Source organism: Canis lupus, chromosome 30 (genome assembly GCF_011100685.1).
Source record: "Canis lupus familiaris isolate Mischka breed German Shepherd chromosome 30, alternate assembly UU_Cfam_GSD_1.0, whole genome shotgun sequence".
In the NCBI taxonomy this organism is placed as follows: domain Eukaryota; kingdom Metazoa; phylum Chordata; class Mammalia; order Carnivora; family Canidae; genus Canis; species Canis lupus.
This window is the reverse complement of record NC_049251.1, coordinates 38,641,120-38,658,132: the sequence shown is the minus strand read 5'-3', so window position 1 is coordinate 38,658,132 and position 17,013 is coordinate 38,641,120. Positions and strand designations below refer to the sequence as shown.

The following is a 17,013-nucleotide window of genomic DNA, read 5'->3' as shown; positions in this document are numbered from 1 at the left end:
TAGGCGTGTGCAGGGTCTGGGTTGCAGACACCCCCACCCCCACCCCCAGAGATTGGGGATATCGGTGACCACGAGCTGGCTGAGAGGAGGCCCAGATGGGGGGGTCCCTGACCTCCCAACAGTTGAGCAGTGACTGGTGGCCATGCTGGGAACTCTGGACTAGAAAGGCTGTGGGCGCCCGCTGCCTGGGCCCGGGTGTCTACACCACCTCTGAGGCGGTACCGTCCTCCGAGAGCCGGCCTCGGGGACTGGGATGGTCTGCCCCAGTGGCTCTCTGGTCTCCCAAGGCCAGGCAGCAGGTGCTCCCAGCTTGGCCTTCCCAGACCTTCTGCAGCCAGCCCAAGAAGTGCCACCAAGAAATTCAAGTTTATTCATTTATAAAAAAAAATCACAGCATCTTTTGCATGGGCTTAAAAAATGGAGAAGGGGGTACACTCAAAAACATCATAGTGGGGCAGGGAAGAGCTACACGGCCAGGGGCCCCTGGCCCCCAGCAGCTAGGGCCTGCTTGCAGCCAGCTACTCGGGCCCCAGGGCTCCGCAGGGGCAGGAGGTGGACGCCAGCGGGGAGGCCCTCCTGCTAAGAGGCTGACATCCCCTCCTCCAAGGACCGGGTGTTGGCCTTGATCCTTTGGGGTCTTCGGTGGCCTGGGAGGAGGACAGGTGGGACAGCAGCTCAGACCAGGTGGAGGACTGCTCCTGCGGCCTCCCCGCCCCCACCTCTGTGCGCAGGCCACCCCCTCCTCTCCCCAGGGGAGCCTGCTGAGGAAGGCCCACCCGAGGCTGCTGGTTGCCGCCTCCTCCTCCCCTTCACGGGGGCCGGGGGCACTTCTGGGTCCTGCTGGAGGCTGGTCCCCTCCGGCTGCTGGGCTGTACCTTGCTCAGGAGGGCCTCTCCGTGCCCCACGTGACCTGGAACGGGCCGCGCTTGGAAGGAGAGGGCCCTGAGTAGAGGAGACACAGGTCCCCAAGGGGCTCAGTGGGCAGTCCAGAGGTGGGTTAGGACCCACGATTGCCGATCACGGTCAAGGGAAGGCGGGGAGGGTGCAGGGAGCCATACCTCGGTCCTGTGCTCCGGCCCCTGCTGCGCTCCCTTGGGTTTCTTCTTGCGGGACTTTCCCCCTGCAGGACACGGACACTGGGGTTGGAGGGTCCTGTGGCCTCAGCCCCCTCTGCAGACTCCCACTATGGGGTGACTTCCGGGGGTGGAGCAGGGACTGGGATGGAGAAATGGTGGTGTAGCTCCTGCAAGCAACTAGTGCTTCCTGCTCTCTGAGCTTATCCCATTAGGGGTCTTACCTTTGGGTGCCAGGGGCCCAGGATCCCCCTAAAATGGAATGAGAATTCAGGAAGCAACCTGGTTAGGGCAAGGGCAGTTTTCCTGGGGGGTGCGGTGGGGCAGAGCTCGCACCTGTCCTTCCAGTCAGCTCCCTCTGGCCGCCCGTGCTCTCCAGGGGAGAGGCCACCCTGCCGCGGGCCGCGCTACCGAGGAGGAGGGGCCTACGTGGGGCGGGCCTGGGCCACCAGGCACAGTGTGACCCTTGGGGGCCTCGACAGGCCCTGGACGTCACCTGGGAGACCCCAGCTCTCCTGCCCCGCCTCCCCCACTAGCTTCCTGGGTCTTCATTTGCCTATACGTGAGATGAGGCCCCAAACCTGGAACCAGATGGTCCGGCCACGCCGGTCGCGCAGAGAGCTCATGCCCGGCACGCCGTAGCACCGCAGCCAGGCTCGAAAGGCAGCAAAGTCCTCCTCTCCACTCTCCGGCCCGTACCCTTTGCCCCCTGTGGGACAGAGGGACCCGGCCAAAGTCGGAGGGTGGACCTCGGCTGCGACGAGGGGGAGCCTGGCCGACCTGGCCCAGACCTCAGCCCCATAGCTGATGGGCTGAGTCAGGGGCCAAGGCTCCCCTCGTCCAGGCGCCCTCGGGCTGTGGCTCCTGGCTCCGGCCGGCCGGCGCAGGCAGGGCAGCAGCTGCCGGCCACCCGACGGCCACCCGACGGCCACCGACGTGCTGAAGCAGGGGTGGCTAGCCCCCGCGGCTGCGGGCCTCACCCAGCTGGACCACTTCCTTGGGCACCGAGTGACACAGTTCCAGCAGGTCCGGGCTCTGCAGCTTAGCCCTGATCTTCTGGCTCAGGGTCTGCTCCGGGCTCTGGAGGAGGGGCAGAGGCGGCTGAGCTCGGGGGGACTCGGGGAACCACCATCAGCCCCCCACGGTGTGGACACAGGGCAATGGGCCCGAAGCCCAGAGGAGCCTGCGTGAGCCACACTGGAGACCACAGCCCACCGGGCCCGCGTCCCGCGCCCTCACCGGCCTGCGCTGCTGCAGCGCCTCCAGCACCGTGCGGGCCTTCTCGAACGGGGGTATCCCCAGGCTGCAGCGGGCGGAGAGGGGGCCAGCTAAGCAGCGGGCACGTGGGCACATCCCCCCACCCCCGCGGGCGGCCTGCTGACCGGTGCAGGATCTCCGCCCGGAGGTAGTTGCCGATGCCATTTAAGAACCTCTGGTCCAGGAGGGCCTCGCAGATGGGCTGCTCAAAGGCCTTGTGCGCCAGGTTTCGTAACACGTTCTCCCTGGAGGGACACAGCCGGGGGCTGCTGCGCGTGCGCGGGCCTGGGAGCAAGGGGAAGGAGCGGGGCGCCCCCGCCCCACCTCAGGGCCGCTCTGGCAGCGGGATCCACGCCCCGGCCCAGGGGAGCACCAGCACGCGATTCGAACTCGTTACAGAGGTGAGGCTGCCGGAGCAGCAGTGTGTTCCAGGAAACGCCCAGTCGGAGACCCCGCGCGTCCGGCACCGAAGGCCGCAGGGCTGCCCGGGAGCGGGGCCCAGGGCGCGGGGTGCAGCCCCTGGGCCGCGAGGGGTGGGGCGGAGCGTCTGGCCCTTCTCTCAGGACGTTGAGGACCTGCAGGGAAGCTAGTAGCGGCTCTGAGCAGGGGTGCGGTGACAAGTCCTGGCTCCGGCCGCCTGCAGGGGTCACAGATGACTCCCCACCCACGGCACGAAGCGCACCTAGTTTCTTTGTGGGAGGGGATCGCGGCGGGGCCGGCTCAGCGGCAGGGGCCAGAAGCCCAGAGTTTGGGGCAAAGGGAAGAGTGCGACAGGAGCCTCGGCGGCCCCGCGAGGGGAACAGAGGCCCGCGCTCCCCAGCTCGGAGGACAAGAGGGCAGCCCGAGGGCTTGTCACGGGAGACAAACCTCAGGACGTCGCCGGGGCATGACTCCAGGAGAGAGGATGGGAGGGATCCGGGACGACAGACGCTTCCCCGGGGCGCGCTCGCGGGAGCCTGGCGAGGCCGGCAGGAGCCCAGTGGCCTCCGTCGTGCTCTAGACGCCGGAGCCACCGCAACGGGCGGCAGGTGTGGGGACCGAGGCAAAGCCCGGGGCGCTGGGTAGGGCGGGCCTGCCGGGCCCACGCCGGCCTCCGAGGGGTGCCCTCCACCTCCAGGTGCTCTCCCTCTAAAGCTTTGCAGGGCTGGCTCCTGCTCCTCGCCGGCCGCTGTCGCCCAGAGCGCTCCCGCCCCCCCCCCCCCCCCCCCCCAGTTACTCTCTACCTTCGGCTTTTCCTTCAGGCCTGTGTCTACTGGAGTCCATCTACTTGGTTTCCTCCTTCCCCGCCCTCCGCACTTCAGCCCGGTGGCAGCAGGGTCCCCGTCCATCCCGGTCACTGCTGCCCCCAGCACCCGGAAGAGGGCTTGGCCCGAAACAAACCCCTACACGCTCCCCCTGTAGCGGAGGGGAAGGGGCTGGCACCTGCCCTCCTCGGTGGCCGCATCATGTCCCAGGTGGGGCTGCTTCCCCTCCGCAGAGACCAGGGGACTGTCACCGACCGGGCGGGCAGAGGGTGGGAGACCACAAACCCGCTCAGAAGCGCAGCGGCCCCCCGCGCTGCCTTCCGCCTTCCTGCTCCGCGCCCCCCTCCTAGGCTGCGGGAGCCCCGCTGCTGTCAGCCCCACGCGCCGCGCCACGCTGAGCGCCCTGGCCTCGCTGCCGGTCTCGTCTTCCCCACCTCCGTTTGGGGCGCCACACCCGTTAGCTCAGGGAGCGGTCCCCAGAGTCACACGAAGGGGCGGGGGAGGGCGGCAGAGCCGGCCGGGACCGCGGTGTGCTCCTGGCACCTGGCACCTGGCGCCGCGCCCACCGCGCCCAGCGCGCCCACCTGAACCGCTCGTACTCCAGCAAGACGCAGGGCCCGCGGCCGGGCTGCCAGTCGCCCCCGAGGTGCCAGCGGCCGAAGCGGCGGGCGTCCACGAAGCAGAGCGCGAGCCGCGGGCCCGGCGGCGCCGTGTAGAAGCGCAGGTGCGCGTGGGCGGGCAGCGCGTCCCGGGGCGCCAGGCGGAAGGAGCCCGTCATGCCGAATCGGAAGACCAGGGCCAGCGGCTCCCGCGCGGGCAGGGCCCCGGGCAGGGGGCGCAGCGCCAGGCGCAGCTCCTTGCCGCGCGCCGACGCCGAGATGCGGTAGGCGCTGCTCTCGAAGGGCACCGCGGGGCCGCGGCTGCAGCGCGACGTCTCCACGGCGCCGCCGAACACCAGGCCCGCGCACGCCGCGTTCACGAAGCGGCTGGCCAGGTGCAGCTCGGGGCCCTCGGGCATCCTGGGCGCAGGCCGCCTGCGGGCAGCACCGGGGCCGCCGTCAGCTGGCGCGGCCTCCGGCACCGCACCTCACAAAGGGGCCCCGCGGGCAGGGGGTGCGCCGGGCGCGGGGAGCCCAGGCCGGGAGGGGTCCCCCCTGCTTAACCCGAGCCCGCGGCGTTCAGTACAGCCCGGGTCGTTCCGGGGCCACACGGCCCCGCAGTCACAGTCACACACACACACACCCCGCCCCCGGGCGAGCTCCGGGGCTCCGGGCTGCACTTCCAGCGCCCGCCTGCGGCCGATCCCCAGAGGGCCCCGACCCCCGACCCCGGGAGGACCCGCGAGGACCCCGCCGCCGCCACCCACCGTCAGAGCCGAGCGAGGACGCGGACGGGGACCAGGGAGACGCGTCCAGGCGCACCTCGCGGGGAGCCGCAGGCCTCGGTCCTGGGGGCGCAGGCAGGGCCCAGGTCAGCGCCCAGACCCCGGGAAGCCCCTCGGCGAGCGGGACAGTCGGCCGCCCTCCTCCGGGGCCTGCCCAGGTCAAGGCCAGGTGGGGGGCGGGGGTCCCGAGGGAGGCACCGAGCCAGGGAGGGCAGGCTCCGCACCCCTGTCCCCTCCTGGCTCAGCGCCCCGAAGGGTTCGATCCTCTGGGACAAGGTGCGCTGCTCTCCTCTCCCAGCCCCGCGGCCCGTCCTCCGCCAGCCCGGCGCGCCCCCCGCAGCCCCGCTGCACCCCGGGCCCCCACCTGCTCCCCGCCCCGTCCTCCGCCAGCCCGGGGCGCCCCCACCCCCCAGCCCCGCTGCACCCCGGGCCCCCACCTGCTCCCCGCCCCGTCCCCACCCCGCAGCCCCGCTGCACCCCGGGCCCCCACCTGCTCCCCGCCCCGTCCTCCGCCAGCCCGGCGCGTCCCCACCCCCCAGCCCCGCTGCACCCCGGGCCCCCACCTGCTCCCCGCCCCGTCCTCCGCCAGCCCGGGCCCCCTCCACCCCCCAGCCCCGCTGCACCCCCGGCCCGCACCTGCTCCCCGCCCCGCGGCCCGGGTTCTGAGCCCTTGGCGGGTTCCCGTTGGGCGGGCCGCGCCGAAGAGCACGCCGGGAGCCGAGGTCGCCGCGCGGGGCCCGCCGGGAAGTGTAGTTTCCGGGCGGGGCGGGCGCCCGGGAGCGGGAAAAGCCGCGGGGCAGGCACCCGGCCGGGCGGTGGCCCAGGAACCCGGCTTCCCGCTGCCCGGCGCCCGCGGGGGTCAGGTCTGAGGTTCGGATGGCGGCCGTGCAGTGGCGGGGCAAGGCTCCGGCCGTCCCCGACAGGACAGGGTGGGCGCCCCGCCCGGACGCGGCCGCAAGGTCCCCAGGGCGCCCGGGCCGAGGCACCTGCAGCTGCAGGCCCTGGGGACCGGCGCGGCCCTCGAGGGTCCAGGCAGTCAGACGTGACACGTCAGCAGAAGCGCCGTCACCACCTGCCGGCGACACCCCCTGCGGGAGCAGAGCCCACCGCAGCCGGCCCGCTGGGGGCCCCCACCCGGGCTAGGGCCTCGCAGGGGCAGCGGGCGGAGTGGCTGCAGGACAGCCCGCAGCCCAGCCCCGCAGCCGAGCCTTGCAGCCCACCTCGCAGCCCAGCCCCACAACCGAGCCCCGCAGCCACCCCGCAGCCCAGCCCCGCAGCCGAGCCCCGCAGCCACCCCGCAGCCCAGCCCCGCAGCCGAGCCCCGCAGCCACCCCGCAGCCCAGCCCCGCAGCCCAGCCCGCAGCCCACCCCGCAGCCCAGCCCCGCAGCCCACCCCGCAGCCCAGCCCCGCAGCCCAGCCCGCAGCCGAGCCCCGCAGCCACCCCGGCAGCCACCCCACAGCCTAGCCCGCAGCCCACCCCGCAGCCGAGCCCCGCAGCCGAGCCCCGCAGCCCAGCCCGCAGCCCACCCCGCAGCCCAGCCCGCAGCCCACCCCGGCAGCCACCCCACAGCCCAGCCCGCAGCCACCCCGCAGCCCAGCCCGCAGCCCAGCCCGCAGCCACCCCACAGCCCACCCCACAGCCCACCCCGCAGCCGAGCCTTGCAGCCCACCCCGCAGCCCAGCCCCACAACCGAGCCCCGCAGCCACCCCGCAGCCGAGCCCCGCAGCCCAGCCCCGCAGCCACCCCGCAGCCCACCCCGCAGCCGAGCCTTGCAGCCCACCCCGCAGCCCAGCCCCACAACCGAGCCCCGCAGCCACCCCGCAGCCCAGCCCCGCAGCCGAGCCCCGCAGCCACCCCGCAGCCCAGCCCCGCAGCCGAGCCCCGCAGCCACCCCGCAGCCCAGCCCCGCAGCCGAGCCCCGCAGCCACCCCGCAGCCCAGCCCCGCAGCCCAGCCCCGCAGCCCAGCCCCGCAGCCCAGCCCCACAACCGAGCCCCGCAGCCCGCCCCGCAGCCCAGCCCCGCAGCCCAGCCCCGCAGCCCACCCCGCAGCCCAGCCCCGCAGCCCAGCCCCGCAGCCCACCCCGCAGCCCAGCCCGCAGCCCACCCCGCAGCCCACCCCGCAGCCCACCCCGCAGCCACCCGCAGCCCACCCCGCAGCCACCCGCAGCCCAGCCCCGCAGCCCAGCCCCGCAGCCCCGCCCCACAACCGAGCCCCGCAGCCGAGCCCCGCAGCCACCCCGGCAGCCACCCCACAGCCCAGCCCGCAGCCCAACCCGCGTCTGCCCGCCGCCAGGCTCGGGAGGCCTCCGGGCCCCAGCACCGCGCCGTTCCCACCACATACACCCCCCACCTGGCGGCTTTATCACCCTGACGGGCCCTGCCCCAACCAAGAATTTAACCGGGAATTACAAAATGGTGCTTCCGTCCTTCTTTGTACCGGGCTGGAATTCTGGAATTCTTGCGTAAAGAAGAGCTCCCTGGTTATCCTGAAGTGTTACAAAGGCAGGATCAATTCTGAATTCCTTCCCGCTAGTGATCGATTTTCAGACTAAGAATTGGGTGCAGTAACAACCAAGAGGGACAAAGTAGGACTCATTTGGGATTTTTTTCAAGGGGGTGGGGGGGGTCAGGACTTTGTCTCTTTAGAGTCTTTTCTATTACAGACTCCTGGATTTTTTTTACATTCAACATCTGTAAATCCGCCGCCGTCTCCATCTTCCGCCCCATTTACCAAAGGAGGGCTTGTTAGGCGCCAGGACTCCGCACGCAAGAACCAATTCCCATTCTTAAGAAACTCAGGAGGGTAAAAGTGGCGAATGGGTAAACACGATCACAACGTCACATTAGGACAGTAAGGAGAGAAGTACCTGCGGGATTCTGTGACACCACAGAAGAGGGGACGCTACCTGGGAAATCCAGCCAATGTCAAACGTTTGAGGAGACTTACAATTCCCTTGTGACTCTCTGCTACTTTATTTCTGTTGATTCCACTTCTCATTTTTTGTCGTCTTCTTGCTCTCCCGCGGGCTACCTGAAGTGCAGGACCCCAGTAGGACTTCCCAGTACTGTTTTTGAGTGTAGCGCATTGCACAGCCTTTGGAGTCGTTGTTCTAGAGGTTACACACGCATACCTGTCACAGTTCACTGGTGTGGACACTCTAAGTGTAGAAACCTTACCTTCTTTTACCCTTTCCTGTTTACGATAATCTGACCTATTTCCTCTACAGACTTGGAGAACCACATCCAACAACATTATACATTTTGCTCCAACCGTTGAACAGAACTTAAAATGCTCAAGGACAGTCTGCGTCCGTAACTCCACTCCTTCCGTTGTTGTTCTTCGTCCCTGATGTTCCAAGATTCCTTATCATTTCCTCCTTTCGCCTTTTGATTTTTAGGTTAGGTCTGCTGGCGACGAATCCGTTATCCTTCATCTGAGCATATCCTGGTTGCCTCCGACTCCTGCGGTTCTGTTCGCTGGACGTAGAATTCCCAGTTGACACTTTCAGGACCTGAAAAATGTTGTCCTTCTTCCTTTTGGCCTCTGTGGTGTCTGAGAAGAAATCCACTCATCTGAATTGTCTTTTCCCCTGTACAGCTTTCAAGACTTTTGTCTGTTCTTTAGAGTTTTTTTTTTAAAGATTTTATTTATTCATGAGACATACACAGAGGAAGGCAGAGACACAGGCAGAGGGAGAGGCAGGCTCCATGCAGGGAGCCTGACATGGGACTCGATCCCGGGACCCTAGGGCCACACCCTGAGCCCAAGGCAGGCACTAAACCACTTAGCCACCCAGGATCCCCTGTTCTTTAGTTTTCAGAAGTTTGTGGTATAAGGTACCTTGGCATGATTTCTTTGGGTTTACCCTGTATGAGATTCATTCAGCTTGACTCTGTAGGTTTAGGTCTTTTGCCATAGGAGGGACACTTTTAGCCATCACTTCTTTGCATACTTTTTCTGTCCCACCCTCTTTCTCCTTACCTTCTGGGACTCTGATGATGTTAATATTAAATCTTACTTACAGTCCTGCAGGCCCCAGAGGCGGTTTTATTGTTTTCTGTGTGTTTATTTTCCAAGCTACTCTCTGTTGTTCATATTGGGTAATTTCTACGATTGTCTTCAAATTCATTCATTCTCTTTTCTGTTCAGTTCATCCATTCATTTTTACTTTGATGATTGTAGATTTCAGTTCTAAAACTTCTACCTGGTTCTTTGTATCTTTTATTTCTTTAAGACTTGAGGCATTTTTATGATGGCTACCTTAAAATCCTTGGCATAGAAGTTGGAGTTCTCTTGGTGTTGGTATCTGTTGTCTTTTCTCGTTCAAGTTGAGATTTTCTTGGTTCTTGGCTTTTTTTTTTTAATCCTGGACATTTGAGGTATTGAGACTCTGGATCTTACTTAGAGCTTCTTGGAGCATTTGGATGGCTCAGTTGGCCAAGCATCTGACTCTTAATTTTGGCTCAAAATCGTGATCTCAAGGTCATGAGATAGGGCCCCAGGTCAGACTGCACTGAGGTGGAGCCACTTAAGATCCTTCCCTCTGCCCCTCCCCCACTCCCAAGCTCTCTCTTAAAAAAAGTAAAAAATCTTCTCTTTTAGGAGGGCTCCGCTGACGCAGTGACGGTGGGGTGGAAGAGGCTGCAGTTCTCCGTGGTGTGACTGGAGGACAGCAGTCACCATCTCTAGGTCTCCTGTCTTGCCAGATGGTCCCTTTCCTGTTCCTTTGGCTCAGGCGGCATGGTTGGGGCTGTGTGTGTGCGGGTGTGTCTCAGGTTGCCAGTCTCCAGCACTTGGCCCGGGCCGCACGCAGCAAAAAGAAAACCGAAGGACTACTCTGCCCTGTTGTTCTTCAGTTCCCGAGGATCTTAGCTGGTCTGTCCTTCCTTCACCTTTTAGAGTCTTAGTTTTGTTTTCTAAGTAATGTCCAGGTGTTCAGCTGTGCTTAGCGGGAGAAAGAGAGGCAAGTGCGTGTGCTCCATTTCTCCAGCAGCCGAGGTCGGTACTGGAGTCGGTCCTCAACTTTTTGCTGCTTCAGCTGTCCCACCTTAGGCCAGTAGGACAAGCTGGCTCCTTTTGACAGGGCTCACTATTCTCTGGTAGCTTCGCTGTCCGCCAAGACGTTCTAGGCCCCTCGTCTCAATCAGCTCAGGGTGCGAGAAAATCCCACGGACCAAGCGGCCTAAAGAACATTTATCCCTCATGGTTCCAGAGGCTGGGAGGCCCAGGGTCAAGGAGACGGCAGGTCTCGTCCTCGTGGGGCCTTTTCTGGGTACGTTTGTGGAGTCTTTCTCTTCGTATACTCCGGTCACGAAGGTCCCACTCTCATAACCTCATCTGAACCTGGTGACTCTCCAAAGGCCCCGTATCTCCTAAAACTATCTCATGGGGGGGGGGGGGGGGTGAGGGCTCTGACATATGAATCTGGGGGTGGGGGCGAACATTCAGTCCCGAGCCCCACTCCTCTTGCCCATGAGTGGTTCAGGCAGGGGCCCTCCTCTCTTCCAATCGAGGATGGCAGGAAGAGCAGGGCTCTCTCCTTTCTCTACGGGGCGCCTCTGGCCGGGGCCACATGCTTGCGGCCAGCCCGCGGACGAGGCAGCGCAGGGGGCAGAGCCACGAATGTCACAGGACTGGCAGCGGGAGCCCTGGTTTTCTGTCTAGAGACGAGCTGTGCCATTTCAGTCTTCGTTCCGCCTCGACCAGCAGTCAAAGAGAAAATGAGGAACGGGTCAGGGAGGTCTGCAGGCCACTTGGTTTCTCTCACAAAACCTTTCATCTGAACCCAAAAAGAAACCTGTGCACACACTGCTTTACACTAGTTTATTCTTCCTGCTTGTGAAAACTGCTGACAAGTGCCTTTCGTGGGGGAGGGAAGGCAACGTGGAGAAGTCCCCGGAATCCTTATGCTGCGTTCTCAGGGGGGAACCCAGCAAGCCAGGCCTCCAGGGTCCCGGAGCCGGGCCGGCCGTGGGGAGTGGGGAGGGTGGCCTTCTCCTCAGCCCAGGTTGTTCATCAGGGTCTGAGCCTGCTTCAGTTCTGCAGGGGAAGAGGTGGGCAGGTGGGTGGCAATCAGCGGGGGTCCGGGAGGCCCCTTCCCCCTCCAGGTACAGCCGAGTCTCACCTGCCAGGAGGACCTGGAACTTGTCTGCCGAGAGGGACATGGCCACAGGCTGGGCCGGGGCACCCGAGGAAGCCACCACCTCCAGCCTCAGGTGCACCATGGGCTCTTCCACGGACCGGAGCAGGCTGGAGCTCAGGGTGTAGTCCACCCGCCAGCCCACGCCTGCCAGCCTATTCACTGGGACACGGGGTAGGGCTCTCAGGATCACGGGGCGCTAGGCCACGCAGCCCTCAGCCCACACCCGGCTCAGCTCTTGGTTCTTCAAGGCTGTATGACCTTTGAAAACCCCTCCTCCCTCTGACCCAGGGAAGGTGCTCAGTGATCAGAAGTGAGATTATCCACAGCAGATCTCAGAGGCAAGAGACCAGGGTGAAGTCTCCTTTCTTTCTTTCTTTTAAGATTTATTTATTTATTTATGATAGACATAGAAAGAGAGAGGCAGAGACACAGGAGAAGAGAGAAGCAGGCTCCACGCCAGGAGCCCGACGTGGGACTCGATCCTGGGTCTCCAGGACCGCGCCCTGGCCCAAAGGCAGGCCCTAAACCGCTGAGCCACCCAGGGATCCCCTGAAGTCTCCTTTCTGAGGACAAGCACCTCCCACACAGCATGCACCTTCCAGAATGGAGCCCAGACCGCACCAGGGCCCCTTCCCCCACTCACCTCGCAGGCTGCAGGCCCGCAGGTGCTCCTGCAGGGGGCTTTGTTTCTCCTCATAACAGCGACAGAGGCTGGCCGCGTGCTCTGGGGACAGAACAGAGGTCCCTGGACGTAGCAGGTGGGGGCTCACAGGGCGGGTCTCAGGCTCCTGGCCCAGAGGCCAGGGCACATCTCAGAGCCACTCAGCCTGTCCTGCTACCCAGAAGCCCCTGGCACGCAGGTTACACCCCTGCCTGCCTGCATGCCCATACCTTTGGGAAGCCCCAGCTGCTGCAGTTCACTGGACAAGGACTCGCCATCCACACTGTGCTTGGCCGCACTGGAGAGGATGAAACTCAGCACTGCCACCGTGGCCTTGACATCGCCCGACTCTGGGGAGACCCACGGGTGGGGTAGGGGGTGTCACCGTGGCCTCAACCACCTCCTTGTCACCCTACTATCCTCAGCTCAGAGCGCCCAGGCCTCCTTGAACCACGAGCACAGCTACCGCCTCACCGGGCACTGGCAGAGGGCAGGACTGTCAATACCTCTCTTCCCTGTGCTCCTCTGCTGAGGCAAGTGGGTCAGGACAGGCTGCTGGGCAGAGGGGCCTCTGCGCTAAGCCCCAGGCCCAGTACCCACAGTGGCCCAAACGTCTGCGGACTCGGTGGGGTACTCACCAAACCTGGCGTCAGCGGTGAGCTTCAGGATCTTCTCGTACTATGGGGAAAGGAGGCCCTCAGGGGGTGCCAGGCCCCTGCTCACCAGCCGCTTGCACCCCAGCCTGCATCCTGATCGCCCACCTCCCTAGGTCTGGGCAGTAGGGGTCACAGGGTCATGAGGCAGTGGGGGTGCCGGGCCCTGCACTCACGTCAATCCCCTGTCCCAGAAGTTCCTTCAGCACCTGGCTACACAGCAGCCTCAGCTTCACGGAGGACTGGAGGGGAAGGCCTTGCGTTAGCACACTGGCCCACCCCACCCCTCCATGCTGGGGGGCTGGCTCAGAGGGGGCTGGCCACATGATTAGAGTCACACAGCAGGCTAGGACAAGCGGAGGGCACTGAGGCCCCATCCTCAGAGCCACCTCACCACCCTCCATCCCAAAGCCCCACCCCCAATCCCTGCCTCCCCCCACCCTCAGGAAGCCCCCATGCACTCAACAATCTTGGCCAGCGTGCTGATCTCCGCCAGGACCCAGTCGGGACAGTCCAGATCACCACAGAACCGGAACCTCTGCACAGGAGCGAGGCAGGCGGTCAGGATGGAGGGCTGAGGTGTGGCCAGGTGCCTCCCACATTACTGCTCTTCACGGATCCCTACTCCCTGTCCCAGATGGATGCCCCTGGCCACTTGTTCTGTCCTATTAGCAGGCTTTTGAGAAAACCCTCTCACAGACCCACCCGCCACCAAACTTTGCTCTGATGCCTATCCTAGGCATTCATGTGCTCAGGTAACATGGACTGTGGCAAACTTCATTGGGGCAGATTCCACTCTAAGCACTGGGGGTACAGCACAGAACAAAGACCCTGTCACAACGTCACTGACCTCTCACTTCCTCCTCCTTCCCCTCCCCAGTTCCAGCCACACTGGCCTCCCTGCTACTCCTGTTACACCAGGCACTCTCCTGCCTTGTCCTTGCTGTCTTGCTCTCTCACTTCAGACTCATCTCCACTCAAATGGGCCTCCTCTGACCATATTCTCTTTCTTCCTTTTTCTTAAGATTTATTTATTTGAGAGACAGCAGGAGAACACAAGCGGTGGGGGAGGAGGGGGAGGGAGAGAGAATCTAAAGCAGACTCCGCACTGAGTGCAGAGCCCAACCGGAGCTCAGTCCCAGGACCCTGAGATCACGACCTCAACAGAAACCAGGAGTCAGATGCTTAACCAACTGCAGGCACCCTGACCGTACTTTCTGAAACAGCCAAAGGGCACAAGGAAGTTTCAGAGGCCAGTGGTATGTTCGTTACCTTGATTAGAGAACTGTTTTCACGAACATATACATTTCAGAACTTACTGAACTATCCATTTACATATGTGTGTTTTGTTTATTTTATCTCAGTAAGGCTGTTCAAAAAATAAAATAGTTCTTCTCCATCATGCTCGAGCCCCTATTCTTCATCATGCTCTAGCCCTGATCTCCACAGCAGACATTACATTTATTATTTATTCGAGGTCTGTCTCCTATTAGAATGCAAACCCGTCCTGTCAATCATATCTTGCCAATAACCTCCATTCCCCAGATCTACTGTCCTTTGTCCTATTTGCCTGGCAGAGCTCTCGTGCACAGCAGTATACATGCCATCTTTCCATGCCCCTTACATGGGGGCTGCTTACAGATGCTGGGAACAAAACCCTGCAAACTGGGGATACCTCACACCCACGTTCTGATTCTGCTGGGCCCTGGGTACAGCCTAGCAACACCATGCCCCCTGCTTAGCCCTACCAGTCACCTTCTCAGCCACTTCTCAGCTCCACCACCCTTCAATCTCCAACTATCTTGCTCCTTTTCACCTGACCCCAAGGTACTGGTGCTTCTACGTGGGCCTCCAATGAAGTCCTCTAGCCATGGTCACAAATGACTGTACTGGATCTGGCCTTCCTCTTCCCCAACTCCTCAGCAGCATCCCACACAAACCCATCCTTCCTGGTAAAGAAGCATGCTCTCCTGGATTTCTTCCTGTCCTGGCCTCGGTCTCACGTGCTGGTTCAGTTCACCCTCCTCCCCCCAACCCACAGATGGTGATCTCTGCACACTGCCTGCTATCATTACTCTGGAGCAGGCACCTCGGACAACTGGTGAGATGATGGAGTATTAAAGACAGTCTTGCACTTCTGTCTCTATTTCAGGGGTTTTCAACCTTTTCATTCCACAGCCTCATGTGCCATCTGGTGAAGATGATAGGCCTTTCTCAAAACAACGTATGTATGTATGTAGGTATTTATTTATTATTTTTAAAACAATGTTTTTAAATGCATAAAACAGGGGCACCTGGGTGGCTCAGTTGGTTAAGCGCCTACCTTCAGCTCAGGTCATGATCCCAGGGTCCTGGGATCAAGCCCTGCGTTGGGCTCTCTGCTCAGCAGGGAGCCTGCTTCTCCCTCTCCCCGCTGTTCTCCCTGCTTGTACTCTCTCTGTCAAATAAATAAAATCTTTTTTAAAATGCATAAAATACACAGGATTGCAAAGGAAACTAAGTTATCAAAATATTCAAACAAATTGGTGATGTGGTGTATGTTTCAAGTCCAATGCCCATCGTGACTTAGAAAAGACCTGCATAAATACGTGAAGGATGTCAACAGCTGTAACGTGATACGAAAATGTCTCTAATCTCTACTGGTGACAAAGTCAGAGGCACTGTTAATACGGGGGTTGGCTGCTGACATAATTGAAGGAAATGCTAAATCTCAGTCTGAAGTCAGTGCAAATTAAGATGTGAGATTTGGGCAGCCCCGGTGGTGCAGCGGTTTAGTGCTGCCTGCAGCCCAGGGCGTGATCCTGGAGGCCCTGGATCAGATCCCACGTCAGGTTCTCTGTATGATGCCTGCTTCTCTCTCTGCCTCTCTCTCTGTCTCTATGAATAAATAAATAAAGAAAATAAAGAAAATCTATAAAAAAAAAATAAGATGTGAGATTCCCCCTAAGTTCACCGGCCCCTGACTTCCACCCACAGAAGTCTTCTCCCATCTTTATATTAGTCACATCTTTTTACTCCAAGACTGCGTTCCTTGTGTAATCTCTTTAAATGCTCGCGTTTCTCTAGGTTCTGCCCTAGGTCCTTTCTTCCCAACTCACATCACTGAGATGTTACATGCTTTGAGGCTTTCAAGGATCATCCTTGTGCTGATGACTCCTATAGCTGCACTGCAGCTCCTCTTCCGAGCTGCAGACCTCTTGAATCTAGAGACTGCCTTCTAGCCAGCTGCACCCGGTGGCTCACAGAAACCTCACACGGTGCCGCCTACCAAAGTTAACTTTTGCCCTTTGCACTGAAACCTGCTTCCCCTCCTGTGGCTCCCGCTCCACGGAGCAACACCCCCCCCTCCTTCATCCACTTAGTCCTTGGGCCCTGATGATTGCCCCACTTCTCTCCCCGCTCTCTGCCCTAACTCAGGCCACCACCACCTCCTGGGGGGTCTGCTGCCCCAGCCTGGGCTCTCTGCTCCGCTCCTGCTGCCTCCACAAGTCGGCCAGGAGGACTTTCCTAGCTTCCCAGTGCCCTCTTATAGTCTACACTGCTTTCCCTGCTTGGAGACCCAGCAAGATCTGGCCTTTGTTGCCTGTCGAGCCCCCTGTTGCACTAACTTCCAGCTAACACCCTTCCAGCTGGGAGAGGTGCGTCCATGCTAGGGGGCCACGCTCTCTGAACACGCGGTTCTGTCTGAAGATGGAGCCCCGCCCCCCAGCCTCCGAACCCTGGTACACAACTGCGCCGCGGCCAGCCCGCGTTCTTCCCCGCGCTCAGGCTGCTGTCACCCTCAGGGAGCCCTCCTAACACACACGGGGCACAGAACCTTCCCCTCAAGTCTTCACTGTGACTGCGAGGTCAGGCCTCCTGCAGCTGCAGCCCCGGGGCCTGGCGCACGGCGTGGGCGGAGGCGGCAAAGGCGGCGGGAGGAATGAACGGGTGGACGGGCGGGCAAGCCCCAGCGCCGCGGCTGCTCTGGGAAGGCCGGGCCCGATTCCGCGCACGTCTTCTCCGGGCCGCACAGGAGCGCCGGGAAGAGGGCATCTGGGGCCGTCCCGGGGCCGAGGAAGGCCCGGCAGCGCCGCCCCGGGGAAGCCCCACTTCCTGCCCGGGAGTTGCGGGGCCTCCCTTCCCGCCGAGGAAGCGCCGCGGCTCCGAGCGCGTGGCCCGCCCGCCGGCCCTGACCGCACCCACGCGTCTGCCGGGGCGCCCACCCGCCGCAGACCAGAGACTCGGGGACCGACCCGCCCCGCCCCGCCGCCAGTCACCCCGCGGCCCTCACCATCGCGCCAGACAGCGGGTCCCGCCCGTCTCCTCCCCGCGCGCCCGGTCAGCTGACGCGGCGGTCACGTGGCGCGCGGGGGCGGGGCCTCCACGGATGGGGCGGGGCCTCTACGGGCGGGCCGGGGTGGGGGCGGGGCCTCTAGGGCAGGCCTGGGCTGGGGGCGGGGCCTCTACGGGCAGGCCTGGGGCGGGGGCGGGGCGTCTACGGGCGGGGGCGGGGCCTCTACGGGCGGGCCTGGGCCAGGGGGCGGGGCCTCTGCGGGCGGGGGCGGGGCCTCTACGGGCAGGCCTGGGCCAGGGGGCGGGGCCTCTGCGGGCGG

The 17,013-nt window shown here is 62.9% G+C and overlaps 2 protein-coding genes and 1 non-coding gene across 5 annotated transcripts; 1 reads left to right on the top strand and 2 right to left on the bottom strand.

The window, feature by feature from the left end:
• Nucleotides 1-347: 347 nt before the first annotated feature.
• Nucleotides 348-5,662, bottom strand: NEIL1 (nei like DNA glycosylase 1). 3 transcript variants are annotated; one of them, XM_038581029.1, is made up of 12 exons: nucleotides 5,595-5,662; nucleotides 4,941-5,021; nucleotides 4,159-4,608; nucleotides 3,753-3,818; nucleotides 2,456-2,575; nucleotides 2,313-2,376; nucleotides 2,054-2,153; nucleotides 1,655-1,782; nucleotides 1,298-1,325; nucleotides 1,059-1,120; nucleotides 777-942; nucleotides 348-647 (listed from the first exon to the last, which is right to left on the bottom strand). In XM_038581029.1, exons 3-12 carry the CDS (start codon nucleotides 4,590-4,592, stop codon nucleotides 580-582), a joined length of 1,236 nt encoding a protein of 411 aa, XP_038436957.1. In that variant the 5' UTR covers nucleotides 4,593-4,608; nucleotides 4,941-5,021; nucleotides 5,595-5,662; the 3' UTR covers nucleotides 348-579. The 3 variants fall into 3 exon arrangements, with proteins under 3 accessions (XP_038436957.1, XP_038436959.1, XP_038436958.1); XM_038581031.1 differs by lacking the exon at nucleotides 1,298-1,325; XM_038581030.1 differs by lacking the exon at nucleotides 3,753-3,818.
• On the top strand, nucleotides 1,849-1,916 carry MIR631 (microRNA mir-631). The gene has a single exon (NR_049510.1). It is a non-coding gene; the product is annotated as a microRNA mir-631 (primary transcript).
• A 5,108-nt stretch (nucleotides 5,663-10,770) lies between the features above and the next one.
• COMMD4 (COMM domain containing 4) lies at nucleotides 10,771-16,781 on the bottom strand. The gene is made up of 8 exons (XM_038581032.1): nucleotides 16,692-16,781; nucleotides 12,885-12,956; nucleotides 12,595-12,660; nucleotides 12,404-12,443; nucleotides 11,996-12,115; nucleotides 11,748-11,828; nucleotides 11,087-11,263; nucleotides 10,771-11,001 (listed from the first exon to the last, which is right to left on the bottom strand). Exons 1-8 carry the CDS (start codon nucleotides 16,692-16,694, stop codon nucleotides 10,961-10,963), a joined length of 600 nt encoding a protein of 199 aa, XP_038436960.1. The 5' UTR covers nucleotides 16,695-16,781; the 3' UTR covers nucleotides 10,771-10,960.
• Nucleotides 16,782-17,013: the final 232 nt, after the last annotated feature.